Raw genomic sequence first — 15,302 nt, 5'->3', positions numbered from 1 at the left:
AATCGTCTGGGTCTCCCAATAAGAGCTAGAAGAAAAGGAATTTACGGTAAGTAACAAAATTCCCTTCTTCAGCCAGACATCTCTTATTGCTCTGTGTTGTTTACCTGCTATGTTTGGTTTAGCACCAGTAGCTTATCATTGCTGTGACCAGCAGGCACATGGGGATTTGTCTGGCATGCACCCTACTGTGATTAGCAGATTCTCACTGTTTTATAAACCTTGTACATGCAGATCCTGGTGTGGACAGGGGCAGCTTTCTCAACATGGCTGCATTGCTAAATCTAAAGCCTTAGATTACAGGGTGCAGCTGTTCTGACATAATCAAAGTGATACACCATTGGATTCAGGATCTCTGTTAACATCATGCTGCTCTCATATGAGGTACAAACCTGCTGACAGCTTCCCTTTTAACGTTTTGCGCATGGTTGGACGGTCTGTCCTGCACTTTAAATGTGCACATGGAGCATATGTGGAATGGATTTTCTCTACCAGCATTGTAGATAAAATACCCACATGGTGCAGTCACCTTGCCTTGCAAGGTTTAAAATTTGGAGCATTCCAATATATGCTGCAGATGTCACTGTTTCCAAAGCAAATCCTCAGTATTTCTGCAGCAAAGTCCACATGAAAAATCCCCTGTAGATGTATCCTTTCACACTTTTTTTTTTTTTTTTTTCTACTTTAAATAGAGCTATAACTCCATTCAATATCTGTTGGACTATTGGAGATAACAGCATCCCCCACTGATCCTAAGAACAAGTTCTGAAATGCCCTATGTGAGGTAAATCCGGAGATATGATAAATCATGATATTCAAGTCATGTCCGTAAGCCCTCTCCTGGTGTCACCCCCCCCCCCTTTCCTTCACACAACTCCTTCAATCAGAAAAGTTACCACAGGGATAAATGGTTTGTTTAGCAGATGGAACTGGTCTGTGTTCCACTCACCCAGCAGAAGGCCATCTCCTGTGATATATAGATCGCTTGTCCTGTCAGGCCTTAACAACCAAGAGAGAGAGGAAGACCCCCTGGGAGCTGTGTCCACTCATCAAAGAAAGTGGACAGTGACCTGGCAAAACCAAAAGGAAGCTAGGCACCACAGGAGAGCATACTGCTGGCTCCGTAATATCATACCCAGTTATGATATTACTATGCGTCTCAGCCATGCACCCCCCTACATCGTTAGAATCGGGACTTCGAGCCGAATCTGTGTATATCCTCGAAGTCTATGTGGCACCCTGGGGCGGAGAGATATAGAGAACTGCTAGTAGGAGTCTGGTAAATGAGTCGTGATTGGACTCAAAATGCAGAGGGAACCTGGGTGGATCTGATGGCACCAGAACCGTCCCGATCGGACCTCCCAGTCCGGAGTTGTGGGTAATAGCCCCTTCTGGGATATTACTCTGACTCAATGCAGGGGGCGTGGCAGTGCTTCCCTGTGAGGTCACTAAGGTAGGAGGGGACCTGTATTTGCCCAGGTTGATAACCCCAATTCGGCCATTTTCCAGTGTTCTTTCGCCGGGGGTCACGTGTAGGAAACATCTGTGGGAAAGATCCTAGGAACCTGGTCTACAGCGCCCCCCTGTGGCCAGACGCACAAGGTAACTGATTGAATTGTATACCTGTTTGTAATCCATATCTTGCTTGTAACTGTACTCTGACCTATGTATATTCTGTAGATCCCCCTATTGTATATATTGTAGTTTCTAGTGTGTCTTAGGTCGATTAAATTATATAATTAATCTTGGGCTGTTCTGTTATCTCGATCTTGAACCCCACGCCTGTGTGTTCGGTTAATAGTTACCGTAAATCGGTTGGTGGCAGCGAGTGTGTGCCAAGGATCATTGTGGGGCGGCCAGTGAGAGGCGAGGAGGTTCTTATATATTCCGTCCGCGGAGGTCGGAGGAATATATACCCTGCTCTCACCGGGGACCCTTCAATCATCGGCACAGGAGAATAGCGGCCTCCTTGCTTATTTTCGGGCAATTCCATAATTGGCCTGACTATGAGAGGGGCGCTAGAGAGCGCGTCACATGCTCTGTCTGTCGGTCGGGAGGTATAAAGGAGGGGTGACTCCCGCTTGTTACCCCCCGATCGTGACCTTGGTGGACAGCACGGGGGATTTCTGAGTGACCCCCCCCCCTCCCCCCCAGCTGTTCGTGACATATTGGTGGCAGCGGTGGGATCGAGATAATAGTGTGTGTGAGTGTGAGACCCATACTCCCAGACACTAAAGACTGCCTGCAGGGGTCTTCAGACTAGCTCAACACTAGTGTCAGAGTGCAGATACTGTGCCGTGTGTGGAGGCATCAGGTGTCAGTTCTGTGTCAGTGACCAGTGACCAAAAGTCTGCAAGAATGGCAGAGAGCACCAGGAGCAAAGCTAAAGAAATGGTCGATGCTCTGGCCAGAGGCGAGGAGGTAGAGGACGGTGCTGTGGACAACAATGAGGAGGTTGACCACGAATCCTCCAGGAGCCCGACGCCAGAGAACCGTTCTTCAGAGGACATCGCACAACCTGGCACTTCCGAACAAGATGAGGAGCAGCTCACCCAAGGGTCCTCAACGAGCCAGATGCCAGTCCTCCGCTCTGAAAGGGACAGTGAATCGCCTAGCTCTGCAGCGTGCCGCAGATCACGTGCCATTCCACTGAGTCTGGCAGGCTCGGATGGCCTTCTACAAATGGCTATGGCCCTACTCCAGGCTGGAGACCGGGAGGGCTACAAGGAACTCATGGCGGAGCGCAGGGCAGCGTGTGACGCTGAGGCTGCGGAGCGGCAGGCAGCGCGTGAAGAGCGACAGGCAGACCGTGACCACCAGCTGCAGCTAGACTTGAACGGACTTGCCTGCAGCACCATCTGGACAAGGATCAGTGGGCCAAATACCTGACCCCCCCCTGTTTAAGGGGTAAGGCCCTGGAAATCCTTGGGGACTTGCCTACTGAGGCAGATCAGGGCTACGACACCATCAAGCGATCCCTGATCCAACAGTACAACCTCACTCCGGAGTCCTACCGCAAGAAGTTCCGGACCCTGCAGAAGGGACCAAAGGACTCCTGGGCTGACCACCGACGGGCACGTGCCCGAGCTCCCGACCACTGGACCCAAGGCCTGCAGCTTTCCACCGGACCGGAGATCCTGGACTTGTTCATCACGGAGCAACTCTTGTGGAACTGCCCTGAGGATCTCCGCCAGTTCATCCGTGAGACCAGAAGCCAAAGGGGTCCACGGCTACAGCTGCCCTGGCCGATGGCTACACCAACAATCGGGCTCCTGAGGCCAGGAGAGCGGCCACCAGCAGCACCTGGAGAGGGGGTAAGATGAATTCTGCGACTGCCCCATCTGCCCCTAGACCGCAGGGGGTGTCCCCCTCAACTCCCCTCTCCAGGCCCGTGTCAGAACAAAGACGGTGCCACCAGTGCAACCAACCTGGACACTTCAAGGCCATGTGCCCTCAGCGTCCCAAGGCCCCGTCCCCGTCCCAAGGGCCGCCCAAGATGTATTGTATGGGTGGTGGTAGGTCCCTGGACAGCTTCCAACCTGTCACCGTCGGCCGGTCTGTGACCATGGGACTGCGAGACAGCGCCTCGGAGGTGACTCTGGTGCGGCCTGAGATGGTTTCCCCCCCAAGACTTGGTACCCGGAAAAACCCTCGCTGTCTCCGGAATTGGAGGCATTGACCCGGCGCTGCCCATTGCCAGCTTTTATATGGACTGGGGCGCAGGACGAGGGGTGAGGGAGGTGGGGGTAACTGATCGGATCCCCGCAAACGTGCTACTTGGGACAGATTTGGGGCAGATAACCTCCCAGTTTGGGCCCCCCCCAAGGGCTGAACCTTCAGCCAGTACTGACATGCCTCCGGACAATGTTTATGTGTTATCTATGAATGATGTAAGGGAGGAGGGAGTGAACTTTGATTTTTCTGCTTGCACAGACACCATAGACACACACACAGCTGCAGCTGTGACAAGGGAAGGGGTCAGAGAAAGGTGTGACAATGCCTCTACAAGTGATCAGCCAGTGAGCTGGGATCTGTTGCCCTCTGCAGGCATAAGCAGAGAGCAGGGTGCTGCAGGGGGAGAACCAGTGTGTGGGGTGGGGGATACCGCAGCAAATGTGGGGTCCCCAGAGATTTCACAGCTCAGGGTTCTGTTGCTGCAGGGGGGGGGACAGGCAGGTGAGATTGGGGCCGGTCCAGGAGCGGAAGTGCTCCCAGGTAAGATCTCAGTGCAGGGTTCCCCCACAACCGGGGTGTCAGGAAGCCAGGTAGGTCTGCCTGAACCGGCGACTTGGTCAGGAACGGAGGAGGAGCAGGCACGACCCACGGCCGCAGCGGCTGTGGCCGCTGTCACCCGCAGTGGGAGTGCTGGAACCCAAGGGGCCTCCCGGAGGTCCGATGGCTCTTCCCCTTCTGACCAAGTGGCAGCCGAGTCAGGTGGAGGCCAGGACACAGGTCCCGGGGTACTGACCGAAGATGTGACAGTCTCGTCGATTCTGGCCACATCTAGTCAGGGGTTTAAGGCAGCGTTAGAAGCTGACGACAGCCTGAAAGCTCTTTAGGAGCAGGCGGCACAGCCTCCCTCGGACTCTGACCCGGAGCGAGTGATCTGGGACCAAGGACGGCTGTACCGGGTCACTGTCCAGCAGGGTTCACCGGAGACGTGGCCCAGGGACCGACAGTTGGTGGTACCCTATCCGTTCCGGACGGAGTTGTTGCGGATCGCACATGAGATTCCGATGGTCGGACACCTAGGGATCGCTAAGACCAAGGCCAGGTTAAACCAGCATTTCTACTGGCCAAAAATGGGGGCCGATGTGGCTGCCTACTGCCGTTCGTGTGAAACCTGTCAGTGGGGAATGCGGGGCCACACCCCAAAGCCCCACTGGTATCTCTGCCCATCATCGATGAGCCTTTCAGGAGGGTGGCTGTGGATCTGGTCGGCCCGCTGGCCATCCCCAGCAGCTCCGGGAAACGCTTCATACTGACGGTAGTGGACTATGCCACCCGGTACCCTGAAGCAGTGGCCTTGTCGTCCATTCGGGCTGACAAGGTGGCCACCGCATTGCTGGAGACTTTCTCCCGAGTGGGTTTTCCCCAGGAAATGCGCACTGACCGGGGGACCCAATTCATGTCACAGCTGATGGAGGCCCTCTGTAAGCAAGTCCAGGTGCAACATCTGGTGGCCAGCCTGTACCATCCACAGACTAATGGCCTGTGCGAGCGGTTCAATGGCACCTTAAAGCAGATGCTTAAGATGTTGGTCGACTCCCATGGGCGTGACTGGGAGCGGTATCTCCCACACCTGTTATTTGCTTACCGGGAGGTTCCACAGGCCTCAACGGGATTGTCACCTTTTGAGCTACTGTACGGGCGATCTTTGCGGGGCCCCCTGGCTCTGGTGAAAGAGGCTTGGGAAGGGGATTTGGCCACCCCTGGAGTGTCGGTTATCGAGTATGTCATGCGCTTCCGGGACAAAAAGGCCTTGACGCAACTGGTACACGACAATATGGCTCAAGCCCAGGCCGATCAGAAGCGTTGGTACGACCAGAACGCTTGTGAGAGGACCTACCAAGTGGGTCAAAAGGTGTGGGTAATGGTCCCCGTACCACAGGACAAGCTTCAGGCAGCCTGGGAAGGCCCATACCTCGTGTACCAGCAGCTCAACCCTGTAACGTACCTGGTCACCCTGGACCCTGCCCGTGGAAGGCGGAAGCCCTTCCATGTGAACATGATGAAGGCACATCATGAGCGGGAGGCGTGTGCGCTTCCCGTGTGAAACCTGCCCGAGGAGGGAGAAGCGGAAACCCCCTTGGATATGCTAGCCCAGGTTAGGGCAGGTGGATCCATTGAGGATGTGGAGGTTGGCCACCAGCTCTTGGAGGACCAATGGTCCCAGCTGTGGGCCACCCTACACCCCTTCCAGGGGTTGTTTACCAACCAGCCCGGAAGGACTGACTTGGCTGTCCATCACGTGGACACTGGGGATCATCCTCCGATCCGGCGTTCAGCATATCGGGTCTCCCTGGAGGTGCAGCAACACATGCGCCAGGAGATTGACGAGATGCTGAAGCTGGGGGTGATCCAGGCATCCAACAGCACTTGGGCCTCGCCTGTAGTCCTTGTCCCTAAGAAGGACCGAACCACTCGGTTCTGCGTGGACTACAGGGGGCTCAATGCTGTCACGGTCGCCGATGCGTACCCAATGCCACGCATCGATGACCTGCTCGATCAGTTGGCCGGGGCTCAGTACCTGACCATCATGGATCTGAGCCGGGGATATTGGCAGATCCCCCTGACTCGCAAGGCCAGGGAACGCTCTGCCTTTATTACCCCATTTGGACTGTACGAGTCCACGGTGATGCCATTCGGGATGAGGAATGCCCCTGCCACTTTCCAGCGGATGGTAAACACCCTGCTCAAGGGACTTGAAGGTTACGCGGCCGCGTACCTGGATGACATTGCCGTCTTCAGTCCCACCTGGGAGGACCACCTAGAGCATCTAGCACAGGTGCTCAGGCGGATCCACCAGGCAGGTTTGACCATCAAGCCAGGAAAGTGTCAGCTGGCCATGAGCGAGGTCCAGTACCTCGGTCACCGGGTAGGCGGGAGAACTCCGAAGCCCGAGCCTGAGAAAGTGGAGGCCATCGCATCCTGGCCCACCCCCAGGACCAAGAAGCAGGTGATGTCCTTCTTGGGGACCGCCGGGTACTATAGGAGGTTTGTTCCACACTATAGTAGCCTGGCAAAGCCCTTGACGGACCTCACCAAGAAGAAGCTGCCCAAATGGACTGCGAGACAGCCTTCCGGGCCCTAAAGGACGCCCTGTCCAGCCCGCCCGTGCTACAGGCAGCCGACTTCACGCGGCTGTTTGTAGTACAAACAGACGACAGTGACTTCGGCCTCGGTGCGGTGCTCAGCCAGGTGGACGCTGCGAGCCAGGAGCACGCAGTCTTGTACCTGAGCAGGAAGCTGTTACCAAGGGAAGTGGCCTACTCTACAATGGAGAAAAAATGCCTAGCCATAGTGTGGGCCCTGCAGCGTCTGCAACCCTATCTATATGGGCGCCACTTCATCGTGGAGACGGACCACAATCCCCTCAGCTGGTTACACACAGTCTCCGGGATGAATGGCAGGTTGTTGCGATGGAGCCTTGCGCTCCAGCAATACAACTTCACCATTCGACACAAAAGGGGCCGTGACCACGGTAACGCAGACGGGCTGTCCCGACAAGGAGAGGTCGCGGACGGGCGCACAGGGGAACACCGGAGTGTGCTGTTCCCTAGCGCCCTCAAAAGGGGAGAGGTGTGAGGTAAATCCGGAGATATGATAAATCATGATATTCAAGTCATGTCCGTAAGCCCTCTCCTGGTGTCACCCCCCCCCTTTCCTTCACACAACTCCTTCAATCAGAAAAGTTACCACAGGGATAAATGGTTTGTTTAGCAGATAGGTGTCAGAGGAACTGGTCTGTGTTCCACTCACCCAGCAGAAGGCCATCTCCTGTGATATGTAGATCGCTTGTCCTCTCAGGCCTTTACAACAAAGAGAGAGAGGAAGACCCCCTGGGAGCTGTGTCCACTCATCAAAGAAAGTGGACAGTGACCTGGCAGAACCAAAAGGAAGCTAGGCACCACAGGAGAGCATACTGCTGGCTACGTAATATCATACCCAGTTATGATATTACCGTGCGTCTCAGCCATACACCCCTTACATCGTTGGAATCGGGACTTCGAGCCGAATCTGTGCATATCCTTGAAGTCTATGTGGCACCCTGGGGCGGCGAGATATAGAGAACTGCTAGTAGGAGTCCGGTAAATGAGTCGTGCTTGGACTCAAAATGCAGAGGGAACCTGGGCGGATCTGATGGCACCAGAACCGTCCCGATCGGACCTCCCAGTCCGGAGTTGTGGGTAATAGCCCCTTCTGGGATATTACTCTGACTCAATGCAGGGGGCGTGGCAGTGCTTCCCTGTGAGGTCACTAAGGTAGGAGGGGACCTGGATTTGCCCAGGTTGATAACCCCAATTCGGCCATTTTCCAGTGTTCTTTCGCCGGGGGTCACGTGTAGGAAACATCTGTGGGAAAGATCCTAGAAACCTGGTCTACAGCGCCCCCCTGTGGCCAGACGCACAAGGTAACTGATTGAATTGTATACCTGTTTGTAATCCATATCTTGCTTGTAACTGTACTCTGACCTATGTATATTCTGTAGATCCCCCTATTGTATATATTGTAGTTTCTAGTGTGGCTTAGGCCGATTAAATTATATAATTAATCTTGGGTTGTTCTGTTATCTCGATCTTGAACCCCACGCCTGTGTGTTCGGTTAATAGTTACCGTAAATCGGTTGGTGGCAGCGAGTGTGTGCCAAGGATCATTGTGGGGCGGCCAGTGAGAGGTGAGGAGGTTCTTATATATTCCGTCCGCGGAGGTCGGAGGAATATATACCCTGCTCTCACCGGGGACCCTTCAATCATCGGCACAGGAGAATAGCGGCCTCCTTGCTTATTTTCGGGCACTTCCATAATTGGCCTGACTATGAGAGGGGCGCTAGAGAGCGCGTCACATGCTCTGTCGGTCGGGAGGTATAAAGGAGGGGTGACTGCCGCTTGTTACCCCCCCGATCGTGACCTTGGTGGACAGCACGGGGGATTTCTGAGTGACCCCCCCCCCCCCCCCCCGGCTGTTCGTGTCACCCTAAATGAAGCTTTATCTAATATTTGGGGCCTCCCAACTCTTCCCTCAACAGGTGATGTTGAATGTGAGGAGGATGAGGCCTTTGGCATTCCAATGGTTTTTTAGTTTGGCCTGGAGATAAACTGCTGCCATGTCTCTCCTACAGAACACAGGAACTCAGCCTCAGCTTTCCTCCTATGGGGGGAGTCGGGAGGGAGGTCAACCAAATGATCATTACACTGACTGTTATGTAATATGTATACAGGCTTTTTTTTTTTTTTTTTTTTTTTTTTTCTGGTAATCAAACTACTAAAATGCTTCAAGGTGGTTTTTTTTTTCTGTTTTTGTTTTTGTCGTAACAGTTGTCTGGCCTTTTTATGAGGGATATGATGGAGAAATTAAAAAATACTGTATGAATTGCCATTGTATTGAGTAACTGTACATTGCCACTTCCGTGTAAAACCCTTGAAGGGGTTCTTTCCCCAGTTTGAGCTTATTACATTGGCCACTGCATGGAATATTGGCTACAGAGCTGAGTAAAACATTTCGTTTTTATGTTTTAATTTTTCCTCTCCATTGTGAAGATATTGGCTTGCTAAGTTTAGGCTATAAATTATGTTTAAGTTAACTTGTGATTAGTTTTACACCCCAAACCAATGGCATGTATGTAAAGCTATGTGCGCACGTTGTGTAATTACATGCAGTTACGCTGTGTTTAATGTAAAGGTGTTTTAATGCTGATTTCTACAAAAATAATTAAGGATGTAATCAGTTTTGCGGTTTTAGAGAAATCCATGCTTGAAACTGTATACTAATGAGTTGCAACTTGCAGTGGGTGAGCCTGCTCTAACTCCCCACCTACCGTACTATCTGCCTTTTGTCTTTGACACATCACTGAAACACGATACTGTACAAGCCTTTCCATATATCATCTCACAGCAGTCAATGAGGGGAGCGTGGGAGTTGACAGCACTGTATGATGAGATTTGGAAGTGTTTGTAATGATGCATAACTCAGCTGTGCTGTATCTCTGCACAGTAGCTCCAGATATCATAGAGGAGAGGGGGGAGTCATGCCGAGGAAGAAGTACACAACCCCAGAGACAAATCTCTGGTAACGCTTAGGTTGCTTTCACACATCAGTTTTTTGCCATCAGCATGATCCAGTGAAAAAACATTCGACGGATCCGGCAAAAAAACGGATCAGTTGCAATAGTTTTTTTTCCATCAGTTCATTCAGTTTTTTGACGGATCCGTTGTGATACTGAGCATGCTCAGTTCAAAAAAACAGATCCGGCGGCCATATTAATTTTTTTTTTTTTTTTTTTTTTTTTTTTTTTTTTTTTTTTTTGCAGCATTACACCGGATCCGGCGTCCAAAGGCTTCCATTATAAAACGCGCCGTACGGCATCGTATCCGGCGCCATACGGTTTTTCGTCCGAGACAAAAAAATGTTCCCCTCAGCGTTCCATCCAGCCACCGGACAAGCAAATTTTGCCGGATCCAGAAAAAGCCGGCTATTGGAACGCAAGGCCATCCAGCACAATCCGGTGCTAATAGAAGTCTATGGAGGGGAAAAAACGAATCTGGCGGCAAAAGACGCCGGATCCGTTTTTTTTTTTTTCAGGTTTTTGCCGGATTGTGCCTGACGGCAAAAAACTGATCTGTGAAAGCAGCCTTAGTTGAAATAGAACATAAATTATAACCTAAACGTTAGTATCTCCGCACTGTTTTACTCAGCTCTGCAGGCAGTATTCCATAAGGCAAATTTTACATGTTCAAGCTGGGGAGAAGTACTCTGTAATAATATCCTCTCTACAGTGATATTCGCTTTGTTGGATTTGTATTCATTATAATTATTGTAATTACCATTGAATTGATTTCCATTTCAATCTTGCAGGTTCTGAACAATGGATTCCCTTAGTGTAGCCAATGGCAACTTTGCTATTAATATGTTCAAGAAGCTTACAGAAACCAACAACAAATGCAACTTGTTCTTCTCTCCAATAAGCATCTCCTCCGCTTTAGCAATGATTCATCTAGGAGCTAAAGGAAACACGGCCTCTCAGATGTCAAAGGTGTGCGCTGCTGTTACACCATCTGATATATCTGTAGTCAGATGGTGATTTCTTTTTTTTTTTTTTAACCATAAGGGTGCAGTTGGACACAACAATTGCCTAGAGGGTTGTATTTGAATATATATATTTTTTTTAATTTGTTAGCTAACCTTAAAGGTAATCTGTCACCAGGTTTTGGCTTCCTTATCTGAGAGCAGCATAATGTAGAGATGGAGAACCTGATTCCAGCAATGTCACTTACTGAGCTGTTTGCTGTCATTTTGATAAAAATCAATGTTTTCTCTGCTGCAGATCTAGCAGTTATAGAGAGCTCATGAATATGCTGGACTACCTGGCAGCACGTCAAGTAGTCCTTTAATAATAATCTAGTGCTGATTGATGAGTGATTTTACCAAAACTGCTCTAAGCAGCCCTGTAAGTGAAACACTACTGGAATCTAGATCCCAGCCCCTACATTATGCTGCTCTCAGCTTAGGTCTCAAAAACCTGGTAACAGATTCCCTTTTAAAGGGAACTTGTCAGGTCCCCTGTGCACCCGAATCACGAGTAGTTCTGTGTATATATCTATGTTCCCTGCCTAACCGTCCCTTTATATAGTATCATACATAAACAGATCTTTGAAAAAATTATTTCTGAATACAGTTTGACGACTATTAGCCCTGTGACTAATCGGCCCACTAAGCATGTTATCACGCCCTTGTAGGTATGATAACATGCTTTACAACAGCCACAGCGTCATCGAGATACAAAGCAGATTGTGTGCACGACTTTATACCCCTCAGCAGTGAGTTTTTCTGGCTCCAGGTGTATGTGTCTGGGCTTCAGAGCGGCTCACTGTGCATGATCTGAAGTCGTCTGCATTTCTGGTCATGTGCACTATGCCTCTCTGAAGCCCGGACGCATACACCCAGCTTCAGATGAATATGCATGACCGAATATGCAGACCACTTCCGATCATGCTTACGGAGCCCCTCGGAAGCTGGAATGCATACACCTGTAACCCCCTCTCATGTATGTTACCCCCTCTCATGTACAGCACCATGGAATCAATGGTGCTCTATAAATAAATAATAATAATAATAATAAAATACACCTGGTGTCAGAAAAGCTCCATGCTGAGGGGTAGAAAGCCATGTGCACATGCGGCTTTGTATCGCACTGCTGACTACGCTGGCTGTTGTAAAAGCATGTTATCACATCCATAGGGGCGTGATAACATGCGTAGTAGGCTGACTAGTCAAGGAGGTAATGCCCCTGCGACTAATCACAGGCCTAATTAGCATCACAAACTCTTTCGAAATATTTTTTCTAAAGATTTATCTATGCTACTTCATGAAGGGACTGTTAAGGCTGTCACCCACAACGACTTACCAGCGATCCCGACAACGATACGTCCTGATAAGGATCGCTGGTAAGCCGCTGAGAGGTCGCAGGTGAGATATCACACAGTCAGGCCTTACCAACGACTCAGTAACGATACAGGTCGCAGTAGCGATCTGTATAACGATCTCGGCGGTCATTGGGACCCTGTCACACAGTGTCAAACATAGCGATGCGTCCTGCGCAGCAGGACATCGCCTTGGAAGAAAATGGTCCGGTCCACTCTGCAACGACTAGAGATCTCACAGCAGGGGCCTGATCGCTGGTAGGTGTCACACATAGCGCGATCGCTGGCGAGATTGTTGCTGCGTCACAGAAACTGACTCAGCAACGATCTCGTTAGCGAACTTGTGTGTGACGGGACCTTTAGGCAGAGATTCTAGATATGTGCACAGATCTACTCATGGTTCTGGGTGCACAGGGGACCTGACGGGTTCCTTTTCAAGAGATCGTTAGTTTGTAATTGTTATACAATAAGAATAACCCTCTGTTCACATCAGAGTATGGAGCTTCTTTGAGGTTTCCATCAAGCCTTCCAGTATTTTCTTCTAACTTCTCGGACTAGAAAATAAATGGGGTCTTCCATTGTCCTCTCGGTGTTCTGCATTTTATTACACATTAATACCTTCACTTATGAGTTTAGTTTTGTTCTGTGACTGAACTCTTAACTCAGTTTGCTCTTATGCCAAATTAAATTATCCCATTAACATTAAGTGAAATGTTATTAATCCGTTCCAGACCCTGCTTATGGCACCCCATTCTGGTATTGTATGTATGATCCCCCAGCCTGGTACATGACCCCCGTCCTGGCATATATGACCCCCCCCAGCCTGGTACATGGCCCCCGCCCTGGTATATATGATCCCCCATCCTGGTACATGGGCCCTCATCACGCCACACACTTAGAGGGAAAGAAAAACTATTATACTCTCTCTCCGATCCTCTGCAGCGCGGTGTCCTCATCCCATGCAGTCAGCTGATCAACGTATGAGAGCGCATCATGAAGCAAAAGAGTGACCGTATCTTGAAAAATTCGTAACTTGGTGCACTCTTAAGTCCAAGGTATTACTGTACTTTGACTCTCGGTTCTACGTCCAGTTACATGGGGGGGGTGGTTCCCCCCACTTAATGCCCCATCATTATTTACTTTTTTTTTACAATTTCCACTGCAGTGACAAAAAGATCACAATCTCCCCTCAAGGATCCTAGAGTGGATCAAGCCGGCCTTCTCCTCTGGGTAGTCCTATGGCAGCAGACATGCATGCTAGTCTGGTAGTTACTATTTTAGTGGTATTATCCCAAAAAGTATTCATAAAAATGACACCATATGCCATGAAAGTACAACTGGAAGCAAAACCAAAAACGTAGGTGGTTATAATTGTGACCTGTTGTGCTGCAGAATCCTCCTAAAATGTAGCTGCTGCATTGCCTTGAGAGCTGACCTGCAAGTAATAAGGGGGTAACCACTGATGTTTTATGTACTTACTGACAATGTCGGGGATTGGTACCCATTTGACAGACTAGAGTAGTCAGAATGTACTAGGTACTACAATCTATCTGCTTTGTATATTAACTTCAATGGGAAATATTTTGTTCCAGGTTCTACAGTTTGAAAAGGCAAAGGATGTCCATGCTGCATTTCAGGCCCTGATAAGTGAAATCAACAAGCCAGGAACAGACTATCTTTTAAGAACTGCTAATCGCCTGTATGGCGAGAAGTCCTTTTCATTTCTTAATGTAAGTGAATTGTTCTCATGAACTTTTACAATACACATTAGACAGAAGTAGGATTAAAAATTGTCCGTCAATCCTCTGGTGAAGAATCGGTATGCCGCAGCGGTCATAAATATTTGGTGCAGTCCTGTGACATTGGATAAGCCCGCTACCCGCAATTTAATATCGGGAATGTCGGCCAGTGGCTCCCTATGCCACCACTCATCCTGTGTCGAAGTCTCAGCCCAGCATGCTTAATAATGTAAATAGATTGGGCCTTCGGGCAGAGCGTAGTCTCCACACAGCACAGACCAGAGTGTTGGAGGAACTGAGCTATGTCAGTAATTTTAGAGGAGGCTTTGTGTATTTTTTTTGTTTTTATTTTTATTCCATTTTTCAGACAGCACCTGTGGGGGCAAACTTATGTGTCTGGCTATGGGGCTATTGTACCATGTCTGGAAAAGTGGGGAGTGCATCACTCTGTGTGGAAAAGGGGGCCATCGCACTGTGTAGGGGGTCGCTAATGTGTGGAAATTGTTGATTGAGATACAAAAGCTAATAATTTTATTTTTTTTTTTTTTTTTTTTTTTAAAAAAAAAAAATCTTCTATACAAAAACAGTAAATTACTGTAATAGTTTTGATTAGATTCCACTGTGCCAACCATCCACCACCACAGGAAATTTTCATTTGAGCTTTCTGCTTGGTCAAAGGTCCCGTTATCTATATATGCAAATATAGTGATAACAGTGTAGACTTCAAAGTAAGCACTGACTTCTGAGTGTCACAGTAGTAGGATAAGCTGAGCAGTAAGGGGTGCTTCACACACAGCGAGCTCGCTGCCGAGATCGCTGCTGAGTCACGCTTTTTGTGACGCAGCAGTGACCTCATTAGCGATCTCGCTGTGTGTGACACTGAGCAGCGATCTGGCCCCTGCTGCGAGATCGCTGCTCGTTCCACACAGCCCTGGTTCGTTTTCTTCAAAGCCGCTCTCCTGCTGTGACACACAGATCGCTGTGTGTGACAGCAAGAGAGCGACAAATGAAGCGAGCAGGGAGCAGGAGCCGGCATCTGACAGCTGAGGTAAGCTGTATCCAAGATAAACATCGGGTAACCAAGGTGGTTACCCGATATTTACCTTAGTTACCAGCAGCTCTCACGCTGCCTGTGCTGCCGGCTCCGGCTCTCTGCACATGTAGCTGCTGTACACATCGGGTTAATTAACCCGATGTGTACAGCAGCTAGGAGAGCAAGGAGCCAGCGCTCAGTGTGCGCGGCTCCCTGCTCTCTGCACATGTAGCTGCATTACTCATCGGGTTAATTAACCCGATGTGTACTGTAGCTAGGAGAGCAAGGAGCCAGCGCTTAGTGTGCGCGGCTCCCTGCTCCCTGCTCACACTGGTAACTAATGTAAACATCGGGTAACCATACCCGATGTTTACCTTAGTTACCAGTCTCCGC

The 15,302-nt window shown here is 49.9% G+C and overlaps 1 protein-coding gene across 2 annotated transcripts in view; it reads left to right on the top strand.

The window, feature by feature from the left end:
* The window catches only part of LOC142243178 (serpin B6-like), a 54,038-nt gene that overhangs the window by 11,438 nt on the left and 27,298 nt on the right, over positions 1–15,302 (top strand). For both annotated transcript variants that reach the window (XM_075314817.1, XM_075314818.1), the window contains exons 2-3: positions 10,573–10,750; positions 13,730–13,867. In XM_075314817.1, coding sequence (XP_075170932.1) covers positions 10,583–10,750; positions 13,730–13,867 — 306 coding nt within the window. In that variant the 5' untranslated portion in view covers positions 10,573–10,582. The remainder of the gene's footprint in view (positions 1–10,572; positions 10,751–13,729; positions 13,868–15,302) is intronic.

The sequence above is a fragment of the Anomaloglossus baeobatrachus genome, chromosome 6 (assembly GCF_048569485.1).
Source record: "Anomaloglossus baeobatrachus isolate aAnoBae1 chromosome 6, aAnoBae1.hap1, whole genome shotgun sequence".
Taxonomy (NCBI): domain Eukaryota; kingdom Metazoa; phylum Chordata; class Amphibia; order Anura; family Aromobatidae; genus Anomaloglossus; species Anomaloglossus baeobatrachus.
Note: the sequence above shows the minus strand (reverse complement) of the source record. Positions and strands in the feature narration are given on the sequence as shown.